Here is a 24,887-nt window from a genome sequence, read left to right on the forward strand (position 1 = left end):
TTGAGAAAATTGAAGTGGGGTTTTTTTGTTGTTGTTGTTATTGTTGTTTATGGATTGCAGATTTGCCCTATGGCCTCAGGCCCCGGGTAAATAATCACCAGTGCTGTGGAAGGAAGCTCTATAACTCTTAAGCTGTGACATGGAGTGACACGAGGGGCCAGCCAGGCAGAAGTAGGCTGTGACTGCTCAGTCACTCAGTCGCGTCCAACTCTTTGCGACCCCATGGACTGTAGCTCACCAGGCTCCTCTGTCCGTGGGGTTTCCCAGGCAAGAATACTGGAGTGGGTGGCCATTTCCTACTCCAGGGGATCCTCCTGATCCAGGGATTGAACCCATGTCTCCTGGGTCTCCTGCATTGGCAGGCAGCTTCTTTGTCACTGAGCCACCCGGGAAGGAATCAGAAGTAGGCTACAGACAAGGCAGAACTCAGGGTCATTTTGTGGCTCTTCTTCAGTAGAACAGGACATTGAAATAAGTGACTTAAACATTTTCTCTTCCCTTTCCCCCTTATTCAAAGCATTCAGGCTACACTCTGGGTTTCTTGTCACATAGACACTCCCACACTTGGACAGCAAGATTAAGAGAGGAGGTGCTACCAACACTGATGAGACCCTCTCCCCACAAGTACCGATCATATATGCCGACTCTGGGAGGTGAGGGGAATGCTGACTGAGTCCAGTGAGGGTAAGATGGTGGTGGAAGACCCTCCCTTCTTCAAGGTCCAGGCACAATGATGTTCAGAGAGAGAACCTTTTCCCCAGAACTCCAGAAGATGGAGAAGGAATCCAGAATAATCAGTCACAAATAACACTCCATCGAAAGTTGGAGGCCTAGAGATAGCTTCCTTCTTGACTCAGAATCCACGGAGTCACCAAACACTTTCTTTTTTTTTATTATTAAAATGAAAATTTAATGGTTTATATAACTTAATTCTGGGGCTATACTGGCTTCAGATACAGCTTCATCCTAGAACACAAGTGACATCATGTCTCTCAACTCTGTTCTACTTTAAAGTGAATACATTTCTAGTCAGTGACTCCCGTCAGGATGGCAAGATAATGGCCAAGAACTTGGGATTATACCCTCATACCTCCAACCACAGAAAGTAGAGGAAGAAAAGAATCTTAGAATTAGTATCAGTATGCCTGAGTCAATCACTTGAGGTCATGGGTCCATACCTGAAAGAGACTCAAGACCAAATGTCTCTGAAACCCTATGCCTATGTTACAAATCCAATCCTAGACCCAGGGATGAAGTCAAAACTTCCAACAGTTTCTGATATGAATTTGGACTTCAAGCAGGCTTTCCTCTTAGATACAGGTGTTTTCCGTCTAGAGTAGACATCTGTTAGGTTTGCCTGCCTAACAACAATAATAATATAACAACTAGTAGTAATATAAAAACTATGTTCTGGTAACACAACTTGGTTTTCTTTTGGAGACCTCTCCTTTGCAAGTCCTTGTATTTTGGGTGGGGCCAACTTCGATGGTTGTCATGGATCCTGGCTCGGCCAATGAGAGGGTCCACGCTATAGATTGGCTCAATATGGGCAACCAAAGTCCCAGAAAGTTCTCTCAGAGCCAACCCAGGCACTTGGCTGAAAATACTGGAAAAGAAAGCAAGCAAGGACTTCCCTGACAGTCCAGTGGTTAAGAATCCACCTTCCAATGCAGGGGACAAGGGGTCCCTGGTCAGGGAACTAAGACCCCACATGCCTCTGAGAAACTAAGCCAGCCCATCACAAATAGAGAAGCCTGAGAGCTGCAGCAAACACCCAGAGCAGCCAAAAAACACAATAGATAAGGAGCAAAGCAGACAGAATGCTTGTCTGAGGTTTCAGAGCCATGGGGGTTGCCTGCCTGAACAAGGACATCTAGTGAGTAACTCCAGTCCTATCCATGTTAAACTCTACCCCTCACTTTTCAGGGATATGAATTCATCCACTCCTTTATATTTTGCTTTGTCTAATCAACTTCAGTTGGATTTTGGTTAGTTGCCATCAAAAGGGTTCTGATAAACTCCTGATGCAATCTCAAAGTTATCTTTCCTATTCTCCCTCCCTCCCCTCCTGCACTTTCCACTTTTTCATTTTTTTTTTTTTCCATTGGATGAATTTGAGTTAGTTTTCTTTTTCACTTGCAAACAAAAACGTCTTGACAAATATATCATCATAAATTTTAACTGCAACTCCAGGTGACTTGAGGTTATTTTAAACTCCAGGATAAAAAGAATTTAAAAGTTTCCAAGTCATACATATACATGTATTCATTCTCCCCCAAACTTCCCTCTCATCCAGGCTGCCACATAACATTGAGCAGAGTTCCCTGTGCTATACAGTAGGTCCTTGTAGGTTATTCATTTTAAATATAGCTGTGTGTACATGACCATCCGAAACTCCCTAACTATCCTTTGCCCCATCCTTCATGCTGGCAACTGAATCTCTTTACTGTTCCTCTGAAACTATCACACATTTTAATCAGGTATACTCTAATATAAAATAAAAAGTTAAATAAAATATTAACAAAAATAAAGGTTTCCAGGTTGATAGATTTGTGGATCAAATCCAACAGTCCCTTTTTCTCACGATCGCACCTGAGTTAAACACAGAATTGGAGTTGATCGTGAGAGGAGTGAGACCCCAGTCAGGGTGGGGGCTCTGATTGTGTCAAGACAGGGAACTGACTGCCCTCCAAAGACTGAGTTTTTAACATGACATGACCAACTCAACCTGAAATGCAAGGTTAAGAGGTTTCTACTGTTAAAGGAAAAAAAGATGGATCCAGGGCCAAGTTAAATTCAGCTACTGAAAAAGAAAGTTATATTCTGACTAGCTGAGTCAAAGCTTGAAATTGTAAGTCTAAAGTCTGTTTACCTTTAGGTTACCACACAATTGTTCATTACTGTCATTACTACTACTTCTAATACTGCTTGTTGCTGTTGAGTCATTAAGTTGTGTCTGACTCTTCGCAACCGCATGGACTGTAGTCCACCAGGTTCCTCTGTCCAAGGGGATTTTCAGGCATGAATACTGGAATTGGTTGCCATTTCCTTCCCCAGGGGATCTTCCCGACCCAGGAATCAAACCCGGGTCTCCCACATTGCAGGCAGGTGCTTTAACCTCTGAGCCACCAGGGAAGCCCTGGGAAGTAACTGCTAAATAAATCTGGAATCTGTCTGAGCCCAAGTTGTGAGATCCATTTAGCTTACTCCTACCAGATTATGTGCATCAAAAGCTGTAATCAAGCAGAAGATACTATAGAATATATTAATAATTCAAGTCATCATTCTTTCACCAAGATTATGGTGATATATACTTCAGTCCTTTTCTATCAAAGGAATAGTTCCAGAAAAAGGGTTTATATCAGAGTTAGGTACCTCAGATCATTCCATTCAAAAGACCCATTCTCCATCCCCTCTTTGAGCTTGTAGCTGATTTTTGAACCTGTTCATTCATTTGCCTATCTATCAACCTATCGTCTCTCTAGCTATTCATTTGTAGATCACCTACTATGTGCCAATAAATCTTGATTTCTACCCTTGAAGGACTAATAGCAGTATTTCACTATGTACGCAAGAGAAGAAACATAATGTAAGAATGAATTCATGACAGTGTAAATCAACCATACTCCAATTTTTAAAAAAAGGATGAATAATTCAAGGAACATAGAGAAGGAAATGTACACTGCTCAGAGCTTAGAGAGGGCTTGTGGGCAGGGGGGTAGGAAATTTTTTCAGGTCCTGACAGTGATAAGTTGACAAGGTAGGGACATATGTGAAGACGCAGAGATGTGAACAAGCTGTGGAGAGAGAGAGAGAGAGAGAACTATTTGGGGAGAACTTCAAATAGTACTGTTGGACTTCAGGGTGCAATGTGATCTGAGGAAGAAGTATGAAAGAGGAAGAAGAGAATAGAGCTACATGCAATTTTAAAAGTTCTGGAAAAGTTTAGAGAATCTGAATGGCAATGTCTAAGATCATTAAGGCTTACTCAAGAGAATACTCAGACTTGAGGTTTGAACAAAGATTACGTCTCTTGCATACATCATGAAATACTGCTATTAGTCCTTCTAAGAGCAGGAGACAGGTTGGTCTGAAGCTGTGCTGTCTAGTTTGGCAGCCACCAGCCACACATGGTTAGTAAGCACTTGAAATGTACTTTAAAATGTAGCATCCTACTTGGTCTCCCTGCTTAGTCTGCCTGATTGTATTCTGGCAGCATCCCAGGCAGAAAGCATTTAAAACATGGCTTGTCTCAACTGAGATGCCCTGTAAGTATAATTTTATACATGAGCTTTTAAAGCCTTATAGAAAAAAAGGGAAAATATTTTATGGGCAACTTTTTTAAACAACACTTTTCTTACACTGATTACATGTTAAAATGATAGTATTTTGAATATACTGGGTTAAATAAAATGCTATTAAATGATGTGATGAGTTATATACTATTAAAATATATGATTAAAATAAAATCCACTTCTTTTATACTGTTTTTGATGCAGCTACTAGAAAATTTAAATTTTGACATTTTGGGGGGATTGTATTGCACAGCTTGTGGGATCTTAATTCCCCAACCAGGAATTGAACCCTGGGCCCACGACAGTGAAAGCACTGAGTCTTAACCACTGGACCATCAGGGAATTCCCTAGAAAATTTAGATTTGCGACTATGACTTGCAGGCTATTTCTATTGGGTAGTGCTGAAAGAATATAGAGTGCTGCCAGAATACAGTCAGGGAGACTAGGTAGAATGCTATTACTTCATTAAGCAAATATTTGTGGAGTGCCTGCTCCATCCAGGCACTGTTTTAGGAGCTTGGAATACATCGGCAAACAAAACAGCCAAGGATCCCTTTTCTTACAGAGCTTGAATCCAACAGGTGGAGATAGACAGCAAAAAAATAAACATAAGTAAATTATGTAATATGTCACTGCTGTTGTTTAGTTACTAAGCTGTGTCCGACCCTTTGTGACTCCATGGACTGCAGCCTGCCAGGCTCCTCTTTCCATAATTTCCCAGGCAAGGATCCTGCCATTTCCTTCTCCAAGGGATCTTTCTGACCCAGGGATGAAATCTGTGTCTCCTGCATTGGCAGGCAGATTCTTTGCCACTGAGCCACCAGGGAAGTCCACATAACATGTTTGCTATTGTCTAGTCGCTAAGTTATGTCTGTTTCTTTTGCGACCCTGTGGACTGTAACCCAGCAGGCTTCTCTGTCCATGGGATTCCCCAGGCAAGATACTGGAGTGGGTTGCCACTTGGATATATCCTATGGGTGAAAGATACAGTAGAGCAGAATAAGGGGCTCGGGAATGGTGTGGGGGCTGCAATTTTAAATGAGGTCATAGGGTAGGACCCCTTGAGAAGGTGGCACTGAAATAAAGGATTGAAGCAGATGAGAGAGGAGGTCATGGGGATGTTAGAGGGAAGAGCATTCCAGGGAGCGGACTAGCCAGTGCAATGGCCTGGGGTGTCTGAGGAGAGAACAGAGACGCAGCGAGGTTCAAGGGGGCATGCCTGGGGGCAGTAGGAGATGAGATCTCAGAGTTGGGGAGGAGACTCAGTGTAATGAGGAAAATAGGGGCCATTTCAGGGTGTGGAGCAAAAAAGTGACATATCTATGCTTTAAACTGATCGCTCTGGGACTTCCGGGTTGTCCAGTGGTTGAGAATCTGTCTGCTAATGCAGGCGACACGGGTTCAATCCCTGGTCTGGGAAGATTCCACATGCCGCAGGGCAGCTAAGCCAAGGCACCACAGCTAATGAGCCTGTGTTCTGGAGCCCGGGAGCTGCAACTACTGAGCCTGCAGGCCCTGGAACCCGTGATCCACCAAAGGAGAAGACACCACAGTGAGAAGCCAAAGCACCCCAAGTAGAGAGTAGCCCCTCCTCACTTAAACTTAAAGCAATGAAGACCCAGTGCAGCCAAAAATAAATAAATAAATACATAAACTGATCGCTCTGGCTGCTCAGTTGATGACAGACTATTTGAGGGAAGCAGACAGACTAGTGAAAGGGTATTGGGGCTACCCGGGAGAAAAGGTGTCAGTGGCTCAGACCAGGGTGGTAGCAAGAGGTGCAAGGCAATGGCATTCTGGGCATCTTTTCAGCTGGAGCCAACGGTGACTTTCTGATGCACCGGGTGTGGGTAGAGAGAGAAAGAGAGATGTGAGCAGAGTCGGGCGTGACTTTGAAAATTTTGGCTGAGGCGAGAGGATGTGGGTGAAGTGGGCTTGGGGTGGGGAAGAGACTTGAAGGTTCGGTTTATTGAAATAATCCAGGTAAGAAGTGTCTAAATAGGGGACACAGCGAGAGGCATGCCTCTGAGAGGTACTTGGAAAACCTGTAGAAGCTGTTAAGGCTTAAATATGAGCAGTGAGGGAAGAGGAGGTATATAAAATAACACTGCAGTTTCTGGGCTAGGTAACTGGATAGATAGACATATTATTCATTGGAGTAGAGAAAATAGAAGGAGAAGAAACAAACATGGAAGGACATGGGAGGACTCTCCACTGATGGTAGGCAGAGAGAGCTGGATTCACCGAATGGTATAATCAGGCTTCTTCATATTAAAGAGGTTGCTTAAAGCAGGAAAACAGATTGTCTTCATTGTCTGCTCAGACACCCAGGGCTGGTACAAGAGAGAACACTGGGTGCTGCTCTGTGAATGTTCCGTTGATGGTTCCCCAGCAATGGTCCTTAGTGTATACTGATCAGCAATTCCGGGAGGAGAGATGGGCATTTTGCAGAACAGGGGTGAGTGGGGATACAGGATGTTCCGAGGGCACTGTAGGTGGGGTGGGGGAGACGGGAAGAGGAAGAGATGAGAGACGGCAAAATAAATCTGGTAGTACTGCATTCTGGGAGTCTATCTTACTCTTGTTTTCTAGAGGCTCCGAGATGGAGATAATAAGAAAGTGACTAGGGTGAGAAGACACTACCTTTCTGCAACAAAGGTATGACCAAGTGAGCTGCTGGGGATACTGTGTACCTCAAGCCGCTTTGAACTGCAGCTCTAAGAAGGAGTTTTGGTTACGAGAACACTAGTAGAAAGAGAGTAGCATCGCAGATAATTGTCACACTTGCCATTTGTTGACAAACATTGAGTTTGAATAGATCTCATCATGCCTGGAGGTAAACAAAGGGGTAAGAAGGTCTTTACATAATTACAGAACAAGAGAAGGAATAGCCTCCAGAAGACTAAGAGGAACAATGTAACTGAAAAACAACCCATGACTGGATTTAGAGAAGACATCAAGAAAGCTGTTTGGCATCATCAGTAGAATGGCTCCTGTGATATACGGTTGCAGAAAAATAGGCTGAAATACAAAAGCAATGTGAGAAAGGGAAAAGGATGAGATGAGGAAGACCTGTGGGGATACTGAAAATGTAATAGCATAATTAAAATCTTCACTGGAGGCATAAGAAACAGAAGCAATATTGCCCACAATTAGATCAATATCATTGAGGATAAACTTCCTAGAATACAGAGGAAAAGGCCAAAGGGAAGGAAAGCAATGAGGGAGAAGACAATAGACATGAAGTGCAAAGAACTCATCCAGCTCATCACTGTTCCTGCAGGAAAGGCCTGACCAGATGAGCAAAACCTCATCACAGGAGGGTTTCCTAAGCAGAAAAATCCTATATGTGTAGATTGCAAGGGTTGACTGCATCCCACTGAATAAACTGCAATCCTTTACATATATTGCGTATATGAATTGAGAAGGTGAAGTGGAGGGCATCCCTGTGGCTCAGTGGTTAGGAGTCCACTTGAAAATGCAGGGGATACAGGCTTGATCCCCGGTCCGGGAAGATCTCACAGAGAAGCCATTGCAATGAGAAGCCCGTGCATCACAACTAGACAAAGCCTGTTTGTGCACAGCAACGAAGACCCAGTGCAACCAAAAATAAATACATAAATAACTGCAAATTTTAAAAATTAAAAAAGCTAAAAAAAAATCTAAGAAAAGAAAAAAAAAGTGGAGAAAAAGGACAAGTCAGGAGGAAGTTCAACAGAGCTATTCCAAAGGCAGAGTTCTAAAAAAAATGACAGTAAATGAAAGGCTCAGAAATCTGCAGAAACATTCCATGCTCAAGAATTAAACTGATTACAATGCTAATTTAATTGTGCAAATGCATGAAATTCCACCACCTTAATAAGAGGCCGGGTCTGCTGTTGGTAAACAGAGCACCAAGGGGCCATAGCAAGATCAGCAATATCTGACAGGCATGAGCAGGGCAGAAGAGGTGCCAGAATCGTCCCCAGTGCTCCAAAGGTAAATTAACTGAAATGGACTTGTTCCATTCGGAAGAGGAAGTAGAAAAATAAAACAAGGACAGGATGACAGGGGCCTTCTTCTGAGGTATAACCATTTAGGACCATAGAGTAAAACGCAGGACAAGAGACAGGGTTTGTTTAAGAAATTCGGTTCCAAAGGCTCTTTGATAGCTAACATAAGATGCAAGAAATGAAAGAAAATCACTCTAACCCTGCAACCATCGCTCCTAGCCATTCAACTCTTTGGATTTTGAAGATGAAGAGACTGTGGGTAGGAAAGTAGAAGGAAAGGAAGATGTGATAAAGAAAAAAATGGAATATTTCCAGGGATTTTGGTATCCGTGAGAGGGAACCTCCTAAACTGAAGCTGAGGGTATGCACTTCCACCAAGAGAAAGCTTGGCCCGGGCTCGTGGTGAGGCAGGAAAGATAGGACCAGGCATTTAGGCAGAGTCAATATCACCTGGAGAAGACTCTTGAGAGTCCCTTGGGCTGCAAGGATATCAAACCAGTCAATCCTAAAGGAAATCAACCCTGAATACTCATTGGAAGGACTGATGCTGAAGCTCCAACACTTTGGCGACCTGATGTGAAGAACCAGCTCATTGGAAAAGACCCTGATGCTGGGAAAGATTGAGGGAAGGAGGAGAAGGGGGCAGCAGAGGATAAGACAGTTAGATGGCATCACTGACTCAATGGACATGACTCTGAGCAAATTCTAGGAGATAGTGAAGGACAGGGAAGCCTGGTGTGCTGCGGTCCATGGGGTCGCAAAGAGTCGGGCACATCCTACCGACTGAACAACAACGTCACCGTTTTGCTTTTAATGAGGCCATGATGCTTGCAGGAATGGCATCTAAAACAGAAACCTTGTAGCATCTGAGCAAGGAAATCGATGGTGAACACTGTGGAACAGATGCAAATAAAAATGCAGGCCAGGAGTAAAGAAGCAGGCATGGAGAATGGCCTTGTGGACACAGTGCGGGAAGGAGAGTCTGGGATGAATGGAGAGAGTGGCGCTGATGTGTATACACTCCCATGTGTAAACAGATCGCTAGTGGGAAGCTGCTGTCTAGCACAGGAGACTCAGTTCGATGCTCTGTGACGATCTGAGGGCGGGGATGGGGGTGGAGTGGGAGGGAAGTTCAAGAAGGAGGAGGTGTATGTATACACACAGCTGATTCACGTCACTGTACAGCAGGAAGTCACACAACACTGTAAAGCAATTATATTCCAATAAAAACACAGACAGGTTGCTGATGACCCTGTACGACCTTTTATGTGTGATGCTGGAGTAGCATGTAGAACTGAAGGGAAAGCATCTCTTTGAATGCAGGCATAGTGACTGCAGGAGATGAATGGTCAGGACCATGATAGCTGATGCCACCTGGTGCAATCCAGGCCGCTCCTCGACCTTCCCCCAGTGACTGCTCCACCCCTAATCAGAAAGACCCCGCTTAGTCAAAGGGCTAAAAATAAAATAAAAGGGGGATCAACAAACCCTGCAGTGTTCCCCTCACTCTGAGCCTGCCTGAACTCTACTTTGAGTGTGTAACTTCTGCTTCTGCCCTGAACAAACTGCTTCTTTGTTCTCTTTGCTCCTCGGTGTGTGTATGTGTTTTGCCTTTGCGTTCCTCAACCCGATTCTTCTGGATGAATTGAACAAGAGTTTGGGGCTTCCCAGGTGGGGCTAGTGGTAAAGAACCCACTTGCCGATGCAGGAGACATAAGAGACACAGGTTCGATCCCTGGGTCAAGAAGATCCCCTGGAGGAGGGTACAGCAACCCACTCCAGTATCCTTGCCTGGAGAATCCCATGGACAGAGGAGCCTGGCGGGCTACAGTCCATAGGGTTGCAAAGAGTCAGACACGGCTGAAGAGACTTAGCACACAGCACAGAATAAGAGCTTGCACTTCTGCTAAAGCTTTTCGGGCTCCACAGGCACTGTTCTGATGACGCTGGGGCCTCTGGAGAACTGTGCTTCGTCTTTAGCGCGTGACTGTGGTCTCCGTCCTCTGGGGAGGGGCTGCCCTCCCTCCGAGCCCGCCGTGGACAGGAGGACTGGAAGGATGCTGCTCACCTGGGCAGAGGTGCTGTGGAGCTTCAGCAACCCGTTCTCCAGCCGCTCCATCTTGGACCTGAGCTCCCTCCCGTTCCTGCGCAGCAGGCTCTGGTAGAGTCTGATGAACTCCAGGAACGATTTGGGCGTTGTGTAGTTGTAGCGCTGCTCGTTACTCAAATAGGACTGGGAGGTGCGGTTGACACTTGTGTGGACGAAAGCCATGAACTCGCTAATTGATGGCTTGACTGTGGTCTAGAATCAAACGGTGGGAAATAAAGAGGTCGTCTGGCCATGCCGATGGCAGGTGACTGCCCACTTGGCTCAACAGGCCAGACGGGGGGCTCCTCACTTCCTGAGGTGGAGAGGAGCATCAGGGGTGTCTCTCCTGCCCTCTCACCTCAATGCCTTCCGTGTTCTGCAGGAAGCGGAGGCTGACGGACTCCAGGGCCTGCTTCGGCCACTCGTGGAACCAGTCAATGGCCGTGCAGTTCACGATGGCGGGGAACTTCCTGCTGCGGACCCTCAGCTTGGTCCCCACCGGGGAGAAGCAGAGAGTCACCTGAGGAGGCAGAAAGGTGGGGAGAACCCAGAAGGTACTTAGAGAGAGATTCATACAGCCTTGGAGTCTTTATTTCCCAGGACATTGGGAGGCATATCAACAGAGACAATATCTGTAAACTCTTAGCCAGCCTTTCTAGCCAAGGGATCAGGAACGTTGGGACTCAGCAATCCCCATTCCTGGGCACATAAGCTGAGCAAACCGTAATTGAAAAAGACACATGCACTCCAATCTTCATTGAAGCAATATTTATAATAGCCAGGACATGGAAGCAACCTAGACACCCATCAACAGATGAATGGATAAAGAAGATGTGGTACACACATACAATGGGATGTTTCTCAGCCATAAAAAAGGAAACTGAGTCATTTGTAGTGATGTGGATGGACCTGCTAGAGTCTGTCATACAGAGTGAAGTAAGTCAGAAAGAGAAAAACAAATATTGTGTATTAAAGTGCATATGTGGAATCTAAAACAATGGCACTGATGAGCCTGTTTGCTGGGCAGGAAGAGAGATGCAGACATAGAGAACGGACACGGGGACCCAGCAGGGGAAGGAGAGGAGGGCACAGAATGGGAGAGTAGAGCTGATATATATCCACTGCCACGCATAAAGTGGACAGCTAGTGGGAAGCTGCTGTCTAGCGCAGGGAGCTCTGCTCTCTGCTCTGTGACGACGAGAGGGTTGGGAAGCGGGGGTGGAGTGGGAGGGAAGTTCAAGAGGGAGGAGGTATATGTATACATAGTTGATTCACTTCATTGTACAGTAGGAACTAGCAGAACATTGTAAAGTAATTACACTCCAATTTAAAATTCTTTAGAAAAAAGGAATGCTGGGACTGCAGGAGGCAGGCTACTGCCCTTGAAGCAGCAGGTGAGAAGAGCATCCTCACACAGGTGCCCAGGATCAGAAGGGAACTGCACCCCCACCCCACCCCGAACTCCCAAGGTGGCCAATAAGGACTGCTGTGTCCAACACGTCCTCAGAGGCTCCTGGGAGTCACCCCTTTTCCTGTGCACCCCGAGCAGCCACCCTCGCACCTTCAGCTGCCGTCGGACTCGCTCTATGAAAAACTTCCAGCAGTTTTCTCTGTTGTCAACCAGACCTTGGCTCTTGACTTCATTTCTCACGTTGCTTATGATGTTTTCAACCTCATCGTCAGAGTAGAGATCTGGGATCTCTCCTAGGAAGAGTTGGAGCACAGATGCCTAATTATTATTATTATTTTTTACCAGGTTGGCTAAGTTCTGAAAATTAGATAAACTAGTGTTATTAGCGAGGCAGTATATAGTGGACAAATTTTTTTAAAGAATTTAAAATTTTTTTTTAATTTTAAAGAATTTAAAATTTAAAAATTTAAAATTTAAAGAATTTAAAAAGTTTTTAAATTTAAAAATTTTAAATTTAAAGAATTAAAAAAATTTTTTTAATTTTTTAAAGAATTTAATCTGAACTTAATATATAAAGATAAATATATGATGACTAGTTAGAAATGCAATTAGAATTTTCAATTAGAATTTCAACCAGAAATGTTTATCTTTGAAATGCAAGGATGCTTAAATATTAGAAAAATCTGTGAGAATAATTTACTGCATTAATGCATTAAAGAAGTAAAATAATATAATCATCAAAAAAGTTGACAAAATTTCCGAAAACTTAGTTTGTTAGCAAACTATAAATAAATGAGATTTCTTTTAACCAGATCACAGGTATCTATAGCAGAACCAAAGCAAACATCACATCTGTCTACTAGTAAAATGCTAAAATATTCTCTTTTGAATCAAGAACAAGACAAAGAGGACTTCCCGGTTAGTCCAGTGATTAAGACTCTGTGATTGCAAAACAGGGGGCCCAGGCTTGATCCCTGGTCAGAGAACTAAGATTCCACATGCCATTCAGTGCTGGAAATAAACAAATAAATTCTCACTATAGTCCTATAAAGTAGATAGTTTACAAAAAGAGAAAACAAGACAAGCATGACTGCTATTCATGTTTTCTAATCAACATTATACAGAAGTCCTAGGTTTTGTCTTCTTGGACTCCAAAATCACTGCAGATGGGGACTGCAGCCATGAAATTAAAAGACGATTGCGCCTTGGAAGAAAAGCTATGACAAACCTAGACAGCATATTAAAAAACAGAGACCTTACTTTGCCCACAGAGGTCCGTATAGTCAAAGCTATGGTTTTTCCAGTAGTCATCTCTCAATGTGAGAGTTGCACCGTAAAGAAGGCTGAATGCTGAAGAATTGATGCTTTTGAACTGTGGTGTTGGAGAAGACTCTTGAGAGTCCCTTGGACTGTAAGGAGATCCAACCAGTCCATCCTATAGGAAATCAATCCTGAATATTCACTGGAAGGACTGATGCTGAAGCCGAAACTCCAATATTTTGGCTACCTGATGCGAAGAGCCGACTCATTAGAAAAGACCCTGATGCTGGGAAAGATTGAGGGCAAGAGGAGAATGGGGCGACAGAGGATGAGGTGGTTGGATGGCATCAAGGATTCAAGGGACATGAGTTTGACATGGTGAAGGACAGGAAGCCTGGCATGCTGCAGTCCCTGGGATCACAGAGAGTAAGGTACAACTGAGCAACTGCACATCAAAGGCTAAAAGTCTAGGAAAACAAATAAACTGTATACAGATAAATAAGGAAACAATAAAGCTATTATCATAAAAATCTAAGTTTCCATATAGAAAATCGTAGAGAATATACACATAACAGAACTCATTAGTGTGTTAAACAAAAGCTTGCTGGATACAAAATCAACATTGGAAATAAAATGGCACGTCTGTGCTTTAGCAAATAAAAAAGTTATTTTAAAAGTTACTTTAGAATACCAACAACAATCATAAGACAGGCAATAATAAATAAATAAGATATGCAAAATCTTGATGTGAAAACTGTAACATACTACTAAAGGGCATAAATAAAACCCCCTAACAACTGTTGTGTTCATGAGTGGATGACTCAGTATTACCAATATCATAAGGATGCAATTCCAAAGTAAATAAATGGGTTTCTTTTACAATCTTGACAATCATAGTCTAAAATTTATATGGAAGAGCAAAGGGTAAAGAGTGGCAAGGATAATTGTGAAAAACAGGATGGAGGGATTTATTTGTTCTATCAGAAATTATTTCCTTATAAAGCTATGTTAGGACTTCCTTGGTGACTCAGCAGGAAAGACTGCCTGCAACGCAGGAGACCCAGGTTTGACCCCTGGGTTGGGAAGATCCCCTGGAGGAGGGCATGGCAACCCACTCTAGTACTACTCCCTAGAGAATCCCATGGACAGAGAAGCCTGGGAGGCTGCAGTTCATGGGGTCATAGTCAGACACGACTGAAGCAGTAGCAAAGTAATGTTAGTTAAAAACGTGAAATTGGTTCTTGGGTAAATAAATAGAACTGTAAGTGAAACACTTAGAAATGGACCCAGATGTAAACAGGAAATTCATATTCAAAACCAGTATGCTGAAAATCGATGAGCAGATCAATAAGCATGCTAGCATAACTCAATACTAACAACAAAAAATAAAATTAGAATACTGTGCAAAAATACAGGCTGGGTGGATTAGACATGAATATGAAACAGTAGTATTTTAAAGATGAAACACAAAAGATTATTTTTATGGTGTTGTCTAGGATGCGATTTCTGAAACAGTACATAAAGCATGAAACATAAAAAGACTGTCTTGCAACATTTAAAACTAAATCAGCATGACAAAAATCAGAAGCAGACTTCGAAAAGATATTTACCAACTACATAATGAACAAAGGTATCCAGAAAATACAGAGGACTCCCACAAATCCATGAGAAAAAGAAAGACCCAAAGAGCACAATACATAAAAAGGCAAGGAACAAGATGCATGGCCAATAGGCACTTGAAAAGACGTCCAATGTCACAAGTGAGAAGTGAAAGATTCCCTTTCACACTCCCTGGCAAAAACTGGTGTGTCAGAAGAACCAACTTTTCATGAGGTTGGGAAGAAACAGGTATCTGTGTGGAAAGTGAATTTATACAACTACACTGGAAGGCAACTGGCAATTTTTTTTTTTTTTTTAATTTTCTCAGCCTCGCCTCAGGGCATGTAGGATCCTAGTTCCCCATTGTAGCTGTTGTTTAATTGCTAAGTCCCTTCAGACTCTGCAACCCCATGGACTGTAGCCCACCAGGCTCCTTAGTCCATGGGATTTCCCAGGCAAGAATACTGGAGTGGCATTTCCATTTCCTTCTCCAGGGGATCTTCCCAGACCAGGGATCGAACCCGTGTCTTTTAGTGTCTCCTGCATTGGCAGGGGGACAAGGGGATTCTTTACCAAAGAGTCACCAGGGAAGCCTCTCTAAGTGATGGAAATTATGAATATTTACCACCGATGCAGCTGCACTTCCTTGAACTAATGTATCTGGAAGGAACTCATGCCAACTTTTTAACAAATTTCTGGTCTTTAGAGTCTGACAACACTAATCCAGCCAGGAGTTGGGTAGTAGTTTATACTAATTAAGCTTAATTATTTAAATGGGAAAAATGAAAAAAATAAAAGAATTATCATGAAAATGATCATTTACTTTCTTCCCTTAATTGGACAAATTTGATTTAATTTCCATTCATTAAGATATTTCATAGCATGCATATAAAATACCCAGTGCTATAACTTGTCAAAATCGAGGTCTTATTAGTGGAATAATCCATTTCAGTCTGATTTGATAAAAATATGGGGTGAGGGAAAACTGCTAGAAAAATGAAATGATACTTAGCACGTGTTGGAGTTAAGGGGACTTCCCAAGTTGTGCTAGTAGTAAAGAACCCACCTGCTAATGCCTGGGCCAGGAAGATCCCCTGGAGGAGGGCATGGCAACCCATTCCAGTATTCTTGCCTGGAGAATCCCCTGGACAGAGGAGCCTGGTGGGCTACAGTTCATGGGGTTGCAAAGGACTGGATCAACTGCAGGGACTGAGCACACGCATGGGAGTTAAGGAGCTCAGGAAAGTTTGAAAATACTCCAGTGGAATCGATGTGCGCGTACTCCCACTTCCGGGGCTGACTGCCTGCAGTGGTCTGAACTTCTTTCTCCTTTGTCCCTCTGAGAGTCTGCATTTTCTTATCTGTAAATGTGTTATAGTCCTCCAGTGAGAACTTGGATTCCCTGTGGTCTGCATTCTTCACCTTTCTATTATTTAAAAAAGGTAGAATTTATGTCCTTTGGTGTTTTATGGATATCGTGCTGGGCATTTAAAAAAGTTTTTTATTTATTTTTGGCTACGCTGGGTCTTCACTGCAGCGAACGGGCTTTCTGTAGGTGCAGGAAGCAGGGGCTCCTCTCCAGTTTCCATGCCCCGGCTTCTCACTGCAGTGGCTTCTCTTGGTGGGGAGCACGGGGCTCTAGGTGCACGGGCTTCAGTAGCTGGGGCGCAAGGGCTTAGCTGCCCCTCAGCACGTGGGGTCTTCCCTGAGCAGGGATCAAACCTGTGCCCCTGCATTGCAAGGTGGCTTCTTAGCCACTGAGCCATTAGTAAAACCCTTCACGTTGGGTGTTGAGGAGGCAAGCTATGATTTATTGGCTAAATCTGACCCTTTGTCTCCGCCCGCAAGCTGGGCATGGTTTTTACAATTTTTAATGGTTGGTAAAATTAAAATAATAATGTTTAATGACATGAAAATTACATGATGTGTGAATTTTATTGTTCATAAATAAAGTTTTATTGGTCACAGTCATACTCCTTCATTTATATATTGTCTGTGACTATTTTTCCCACTACAATGACAGAGCCAAGTGTTTGTGACAGAGGCCGTATGGTCTGCAAAGCTGAAAATGTTAACTTTCTGACCCTTTAAAGAAAGCGTGTCTCTGTAAGGCTCACCCAGGTTTATGTGATACCTTTTTTAAAAAAATTTATTTTATTGAAGTATAGCTGATTCACAACGTTGCGGTAGTTTCTGTTGTATAGCAAAGTGTTCAGTTATACACATATATACTTTCTTTTTCATATTCTCTCAAATTATGGCTTATTTCAGGATACTGAATGTGGTTCTCTGCCCTGTACTGTAGGACCCTGTTGTTTATCGATTCTGTATACGATAGTTTCCATCTGCTAATTCCAAATTCCCAATCCATCCCTCCCCTTGCCTCCCCCCTTGACAGCCGGTCTGCTCTCTATGTCTGTGAGTCTGTTTTTGTTTCGGAGATTAAGTTCATTTGTATTCTGTGATACCTTAAAGTGCCAGGATAGTGAAAACACTCAGGCCATTGTCACATGATTCCCAAAATCCCTTAAGAAGAGCACCAGATGGAATCGAGCACCTCTGAATTGGGAGCAAAGTTTGCATTTTCAGGCTGTTCCTCCAATTTCTCCTGACAACATTCCTGTCACTCACTGCGCGAAGCAGGTAGTCATGCTGAAAGCAGGAGACTGAACTGCCAGAGGGGATTTTGTGATGTGAACAGAGGCAGAGACTATTTAAATGTTTGAAAATATTCGTCCTGAGACCTAAAGTTGGGAAACCTTATTTCTGCCGCCAAGTGTAGAAAGGCTCCATGCGGTCATTAACATGTCCCGATATTTTGCAAGTCTAACTCACCATCATTTTTGTGTGGTATGGGGCTCTCAGAGCCCACAGCTGCTTTGGGGGGAGGAGATCCTGATAGTTTAACATGGATCTTGCCTGGACCAGCTTGGTGATAAAAAAGGGCAAAGCTGAGGGTTACTCTCTGTGAACCAGTCAGCTTTGCACTGGCTTAAGGTCTTTGACCCCACCCAGGAATAATATTTTTCAAAGACATTTCCCTGGTTTCAAAGGAGGAAAAAGAGGGGGTGTGGTGACTGTCTCAGGACCCTTGCCCCCCTGTCTACGTGGCGGGAAACTTTCTCAAAGTACATGTCCAAAAATAATACCTAGTGACTTCCCTGGTGGTCCAGTGGCTAAGAATCTGGGCTTCTGATGCAGAAGACATGTTGGATGGGGAACTAAGATCCTACATGTCACAGGACAACTAAGATTTAGCAGAACCAAAAAGTAAAAAGTAATACATAACATGGCACATCATTTTTACGATATTATACACCTTAGTTCAACAAATACCCCTGAATGCTAATTATGGGCCAGGAGTTCTGTTCAGAATTGACAATATAAGTGATGACAATAACAGTCTTTACAGAGGGTTATAATTACACCAGCATGTTTTACTACCTAAGTTGGGTGGTAAGCATTTAATCCTTATATTTTGTATCTCTGGATTATTTCATAACAGAAAATGCACCAATAACAGATACCACAGTCTCTGCCTTTCATAAGTTTGCAATGTCATTGCAATACAATGGTGGTGTGTGCAACCCCTGAGTGTCAGGCAAACACACAAGGGTGTTTCCTGTTCTCGAGGTGACAGTGGATTAGGGAAGATTTGCCAGAGAGATATTATAACACCCAAGATAAGTCTTGTACTACGGGTAGAAGTTAATCTAGACAAAGAAGGAGAAGGGCATGAGGTTCAAATGGAACAGTGTGAGTCAGTAAGGATGTCAGGGTACAGTAGAGTATGTTATTTCAAGGAGGTAGGAACTGCTAGATTATAGTGGGCAGGTAAGCCAGCAAGGCAGGAAGGAAGCAGGTCAAAGGCAGATTTGTTTCATTTTGTGTTTCTGTACAAAACAGCTTATCCTGCACTCACTTAGGAACTAATGAAGGAATCATGGTTTAAACAGAGCTTTTTGGAAGCAGTGAGGAGAATGGACTGTAGTGGAGCTCCCTGGAAGGTAGGGAGGTGAGTTAAGAAGTGTCTGCAGTGCAAGTTTTTATATATAGGATGGATGAAAAAGGTCCTACTGTACAGCACAGGGGATTCCCAGGGGGCTCAGTGGTGAAGAAACTGCCTGCCACTGCAGGAGGTGCAGGAGACACTGGTTCAATCCCTGGGTCAGGAAGGTCCCCTGGAAGAGAAAATGGCAGCCCACTCCAGTACTCTAGCAGGAAAAACCCAGGGATAGAGGAACCTAGTGGGCTACAGTTCGTGAGGTTGCAAAGAGTCAGACACGACTGAACACACACACACACACTCATTGTGTAGCACAGGGAACTATATTCAGTATCCTGTGATTAACGATAATGGAAAAGAATATAATATATATATGAAAAAATGTATATATTTCTAGATCACTAATTACCGCTGTACAGTGGTAATTAACACAACATTGTAAATGAACTATTCTGTTGTTGCTCGTTGTTGTTTAGTCACTAACTCGTGTCTGACTTTTTTGAGACCCCATGGACTGTAGCCCGCCAGGCTCCTCTGTCCATGGGGTTTCCCAGGCATGGATGCTGGAGTGGGTAGCCCCTTTCTCCCTCCAGGGCATTTTCCCAACCCAGGGAGGATCCCCTGCATTGGCAGGCAGATTCTTTACCACAGAGTCACCAGGGAAGCCCAACTATACTTCAATAAGGCAAATTAAAAAGAAAAAGACGTGTCTGCATTTGTTGAAGCAAGAGATGAAAAAACCAGTGGTAGCCATGACAGAGAAGGATGGATTCAGAAACAGGGGTTGAAATTGGTGGCAACTGCTTACCTGTTGGGTACAGGTGGTGAGGGAGAGGTTAGTAATGTAGGAGAATGCAGAGACACGGTCTCAATGTGTATGAGGATTTAGTATCATGTGAATCAAAGATAGGTTGGTTACTCAAGCTTCTTTTTGCATTATCCTTTGGGCATTTTTGTTTGGCAGCTGGAGCCAGCCCGGTGCTGGCTTAGATTCCCATGGCCTATGGGTTGGATGCATCTTATAAATAGATCCACTGAGACCAGAAAGGATGTTTAGGAGATTTGGTGCATGTTTCACAGATTCTCTTTTGCCCTATACTTTGTCTTTGTTCTTTCCAGGGAAATTGGGTCAGAATACAATTTGTGTAAAACATAGATGGTCCATCAGGAAATCCAGTTCCAACTGCTCATGGGAGAAGAACTGAATACCAATACCGTTATGAAAACCTCCAGACTCCACATTCTCATGGGATGTGTGCAGATCACTAATGCATCAACCCAGCATCTAATCCTAGAGCACCCAGAAGACCAGGGGAATTGCTTTATGTTTTAACTGGTTGGCCAAAAAGTTCATCCAGGTTTTGCACACAATGTTACAGAAAAACCCAAACAGACTTTTTGGCCAACTCAATATATTCCAAGAGGAGATTTGGCCCAAATGTATAAAGGACAATCTGTTTCAGATATGAAGAAGCACATGACTTTACAAGAGAGGGGACTCAACTGTTCATAAACTATTACAATAGACAACATAGAGGCTACTGACTGGAACATGGAAGCTTAATAAATGATTTTTGAAGATGTGAGTAGATGCAAAGTGATTTAATCTGGGCCACGAAGAGAAGCATTAATTTTGAGTGAATAATTAAACCTTTTGAAAAGCAAAAGGGAAATTCCAAAATAAGATCCTGAAGTGAAATGAAGTACAAAATCTGGGAAAGTAAGGAGAGGAAAAGATACTACACCTGGTGCAGACCAGGTCTCTTGGCTGGGACTGCAGTAGAATGGGCTGTCTGGAATGCTGGAGACCTGGAGGCAGGTGCACGCTCCCAAAAAGTCAGGGAAAGATTCTATTTTCTCCACTTAGACTAAGATGGGGCCTTGCTGATGCTGAATTTGGTTCAAGGACCAAGACAGAACAAATTTTGTAGACTTTTAAAATATCTGGATTTGATGATCAAGGTACATTACTCAGGAATTATTACATGGGACAACAAGGACATAGCAGGAATTGAACTTTTCAGATTCAGCAAGGGCCAATATTTCATGCATCATTTCACCAGCAGCTTCAAAAGCCCCTTTAAGGACTCTGGCAGCCAAAGAAAGAGACTAAAAGGCTTTGTTCGCTGATTTGGGTAGCCACCCTGCTTCTTACACAGTTATATGGCTTTTGCTAATTGAATCAGAAACTTGATTTAAATTTTAACTTTGACTGTAGGATTTCTAACCGCCAGTCTGCAACAAATCTGAGATGCAAGTGGCATAATGATGGGTTCTGAAATGTTTGGCTAGTGTCAGAAGTGGGATTTACCAATCAAGTGCTGAATTAAAAATACACTTTGATCTTGGAAATGGTGTCAGGAATCCAAGGGATGAAAGAGTGAGTTAAAGAAGTGTGGGAGGAAAGCAGATAGCCTGTGACATGAGATCTTTAGGTCACTGAGGAAGATGAATCAGTGGAGTGTTAAATCAGTGGAATTCACTCACTGTACCTTATCCTCAATCTAACAAGATTTGCAGATAACTAGAGAGAGATGAGCTGATGACAAGATAGCCCAATGCATAGTTTTCTAATAGTTTCCTTGTCTCTACTTGTTATCTTTTGGAAGAAAAGCTATGACAAACCTAGACAGCATATTAAAAAGCAGAGACATTACTTTGCCAATGAAGATCTATATAGTCAAAGCTATGGTTTTTCCAGTAGTCATGTATGGATGTGAGAGTTAGACCATAAAGAAGGCTGAGTGCTGAAGAATTGATGCTTTTGAACTGTGGTGTTGGAGAAGACTCTTGAGATTCCCTCTTTAGAGTCTCAAGTCCCTTGAGAGTCCCTTGCTTGAGATACAGCAAGGAGATCAAACCAGTTAATCGTATAGGAAATCAATCCTGAATATTCATTTGAAGGACTGATGTTGAAGCTGAAGCTCCAATACTTTGGCCACCTGATGTGAAGAGGTGACTCATTAGAAAAGACCCTGATGCTGGGAAAGATTGAAGGCAGGAGGAGAAGGGACAGCAGAGGACAAGATGGTTGGATGGCATCATGATTCAATGGACATGAGTTTGAGCAAGCTCCAGGAGATGGTGAAGGATAGGGAAGCCTGGTGTGCTGCCGTCCATGGGGTTGCAAACAGTTGGACATGACTGAGCGACTGAGAAACGCTATGTTATCTGGGCTTCCCCGGTGGCTCAGTGATAAAGAACCCACCTGAATGCAGAGATGCAGAAGACTTAGGTTTGATCCCTGGGTTGGGAAGATACCCTGGATTAGGAAATGGCAGCCCACTCCAGTATCCTTACTGGAAAAATCCCATGGACAGAGGAGCCTGGTGGGCTACAGTCCATAGGGTCACAGTCAGACACGACTTAATGACTGAGCATGCACACACACGCGCTGTGATATCCAAGAATGGAGCGCCTGCACAATCCCATAAAATTAAAAAACTAAGGGGGAATGACAAGGCTCTGAGGAACCTCTGTAACTCTGCCTGGATTGGCAGTAAGTTAATTTCTAGTCAGAAATGATCTGACAGGGAAAATTATAACTCAGATGTGCTCAATTCTCCCTGTCAAAATAGTAAGAAAAACAGGAAGAAGATTAGAAAAGTATTACTTTTCATTGTATCTCCATACAGACATCTTTAATGCAAACCCTGTTTTTGTCTAAAAGCCATACAAAAGAAATAAGAGCTTGAAATTCCATGACTTTGGAGCAGATTGACTGCCGTAAGTTTTCACTGGGCAGGGTTTCAGAAATTCATCTGAACTTGAAACAAGTTGTCTTCCAAATGCACAATTAAAAATATTTCATTGAGGAATAAAATTTCAATTAGTAAAAGTGTAACGTCTCCTGTCTCGGACGTTATTATAGGAGAAGGTGACCTGGCTGGAATGGAGCCAAATGAGATACAGGGTGAGTCTGCGAGATGCCTGGCATCTCCAAAGCTGTAAGTCCTCAGAAGCATAGTTCAGTCCTTTTGGTTGTTTTAGAAATTAGACTTTAGGGCTCAGCTTCAGGGTGGGAGGGCAGTGAGGCCCGTTATCTCATCATTTGGCGAAATAATAAGAGGTGAGGCAGTGTTGAAGCCGAAATGCTGTTGTAGAAGGTGGTGGGATGTTACAAAGACAGTATTTAAGAAAAGGACAGCCCTTCAAGGGCTTCCCTCATAGCTCAGTTGATAAAGAATCCGCCTGCAACGGAGGAGACCCCAGTTCAATTCCTGGGCCAAGGAGATCTCCTGGAGAAGGGATAGGCTACTGACTCCAGTATTCTTGGGCTTCCTTTGTGGCTCAGCTGGTAAAGAATCCGCCTGCAATGAGGGAGACCTGGGTTGGATCCCTGGGTTGGGAAGGATCCCCTGGAGAAGGGAAAGGCTACCCACTCCAGTATTCTGGCCTAGAGAATTCCATGGACTACACAGTCCATGGGGTTGCAAAGAGTTGGACACAACTGAGTGACTTTCCCTCTCACTTTTTCTGGTAGCTCAGTGGTAAAGAATCTGCCTGCCAATGCAGGAGACACAGGTTTGATCCCTGGTCTGGGAAGACCCCACATGCCTGGGAGCAGCCAAGCCCATGTGCCATAACTATTGAACCTGTGCTCTAGAGCCTGGGAGCCGCAACTATCGCAGCCCAAGAGACCTAGAGTCCATGCTCCACAACAAGAGAAGCATTGCGATGAGAAACCTGTGCACTGGAACTAGAGAAAAACCCGCGTGGCAACAAAGACCCAGCACAGCTACAAATAAATAAACTATAAAAAAGAGAAAAGAACCATTTACTGGAGGAGGAAGAAAGGTTTAAGAGTTAACAGGCAAATTCCCAGAACGAAAGGTAACTTGAATTGGGCAGGTTGGGAAAGAAATGAGAATGTGGAGTTGGTGTAATGGTTGGAACCAGCACAGTAAGGAACCTGGGACTCTGGTCCTCATCAGAGAGAAACCAAAGTCTTCTCATAGAACCTGCTAGTGCATGGTCCAAACCAGGGACAGTGGCTCATCATGGAAGTGCTAGTGAAATGGCCCTGGGTACAAGGGAACAAAATCTGAAGCAGTCAACGATTGTGAAGCTGTGAAGTTCCTAGAGACTGCATGGGAGGAACCATCCTGAAAGATCTTTTATAGGACATGGAACAGACTTTGGAGAATCACACTGTGATCTTGGCCCTTGGACTTTATAAACTAAGGAAGATTTAGTCAGAGAGCCTGGAGGTGGGGAGAAACAGGCTTTCTGAAATGCTAGAAATCTAGAGGCAGAAACTGTGTTTAGAAAACCTGTGCACGGGCTACTTTATCAGCCCAGATGAAGAGGTGGCCTTGTAGACATGAAATTTGGATTGAGTCAAGAAATAATACTCTCTTTTGAATTAATATAAATATATACATCTCCCCCCCAATTTCTGAAAATGCATAATTTTTGTACTATATTGTCTTATCTTCTTGGGTATACATATATAAATGCATATGCCTTAAAATTTTTTCCCTAACATTTAATATTTGTTTATTTGGCTGCATTGGGACTTGGTTGCCGTCATTTGCTCCAAGGCATGTGAGATCTTAGCTCCCTGATCAAAGATTGAACCTATATCCCTTGCTTTGTAAGGCAGATTCTTACTAGACTACCAGGGAAGTCCTTAAATACAGACACACACACACATATATCTTGTGTATGCATATATACATATTTTTATATGTTAGTATATGTTTATAGATACATATACATGTGTACATAAACTTTTTTTTCCCTTGAATGGCTGACATAAGTCCTGAATCCCTAAAGAAATAAGGACAGCAAAGTACCAAGAATTGAACTTCCCAGTGAAGTCCTACTTTGCATTCACATTGTCAGAGGGACATTGAGACAGCCTTTGTCAAGTTCTTTGTAATCTAAGAAAACCATCCTCTGTCTGTTCCTGCTTCTACTTGTTTGGATAAAGTTCTGAGTCCTTGATTAATTAACTGGTAACCTGACCTTGCCCTATTGTGTAAGTTTTGTGTGTGCACATTTTCTGTGTATCCTGCAGCTAACACCTAACCTCCCTGAAATATTGCACACGTTCCAGTTCCTCTGTCTTGGGTGCGGGAGGGAACAGCACCTTCTCTCTGGCCTCAGCAGGTCAGCCGGCCCTTAACCTGCTCTTCTTCCTATTGTCATATCCGGTCCCACCTAAGGAAGCCCCAAGACTACTGCCTGTTTTGCAGTGTAAGGACAATGGAAGACAGCAGGCCAGCACCAG

General features: G+C 43.2%; 1 protein-coding gene across 1 annotated transcript in view; it reads right to left on the reverse strand.

Moving 5' to 3' along the window:
• DNAH9 (dynein axonemal heavy chain 9) overlaps positions 1–24,887 on the reverse strand; it is a 282,174-nt gene that overhangs the window by 87,469 nt on the left and 169,818 nt on the right. Inside the window, exons 46-48 of the mRNA XM_065908483.1 lie at positions 11,938–12,080; positions 10,735–10,896; positions 10,356–10,589 (exon numbers count right to left, since the gene is read on the reverse strand). Coding sequence (XP_065764555.1) covers positions 10,356–10,589; positions 10,735–10,896; positions 11,938–12,080 — 539 coding nt within the window. The remainder of the gene's footprint in view (positions 1–10,355; positions 10,590–10,734; positions 10,897–11,937; positions 12,081–24,887) is intronic.

This window comes from Muntiacus reevesi, chromosome 18, assembly GCF_963930625.1.
Source record: "Muntiacus reevesi chromosome 18, mMunRee1.1, whole genome shotgun sequence".
NCBI lineage: Eukaryota > Metazoa > Chordata > Mammalia > Artiodactyla > Cervidae > Muntiacus > Muntiacus reevesi.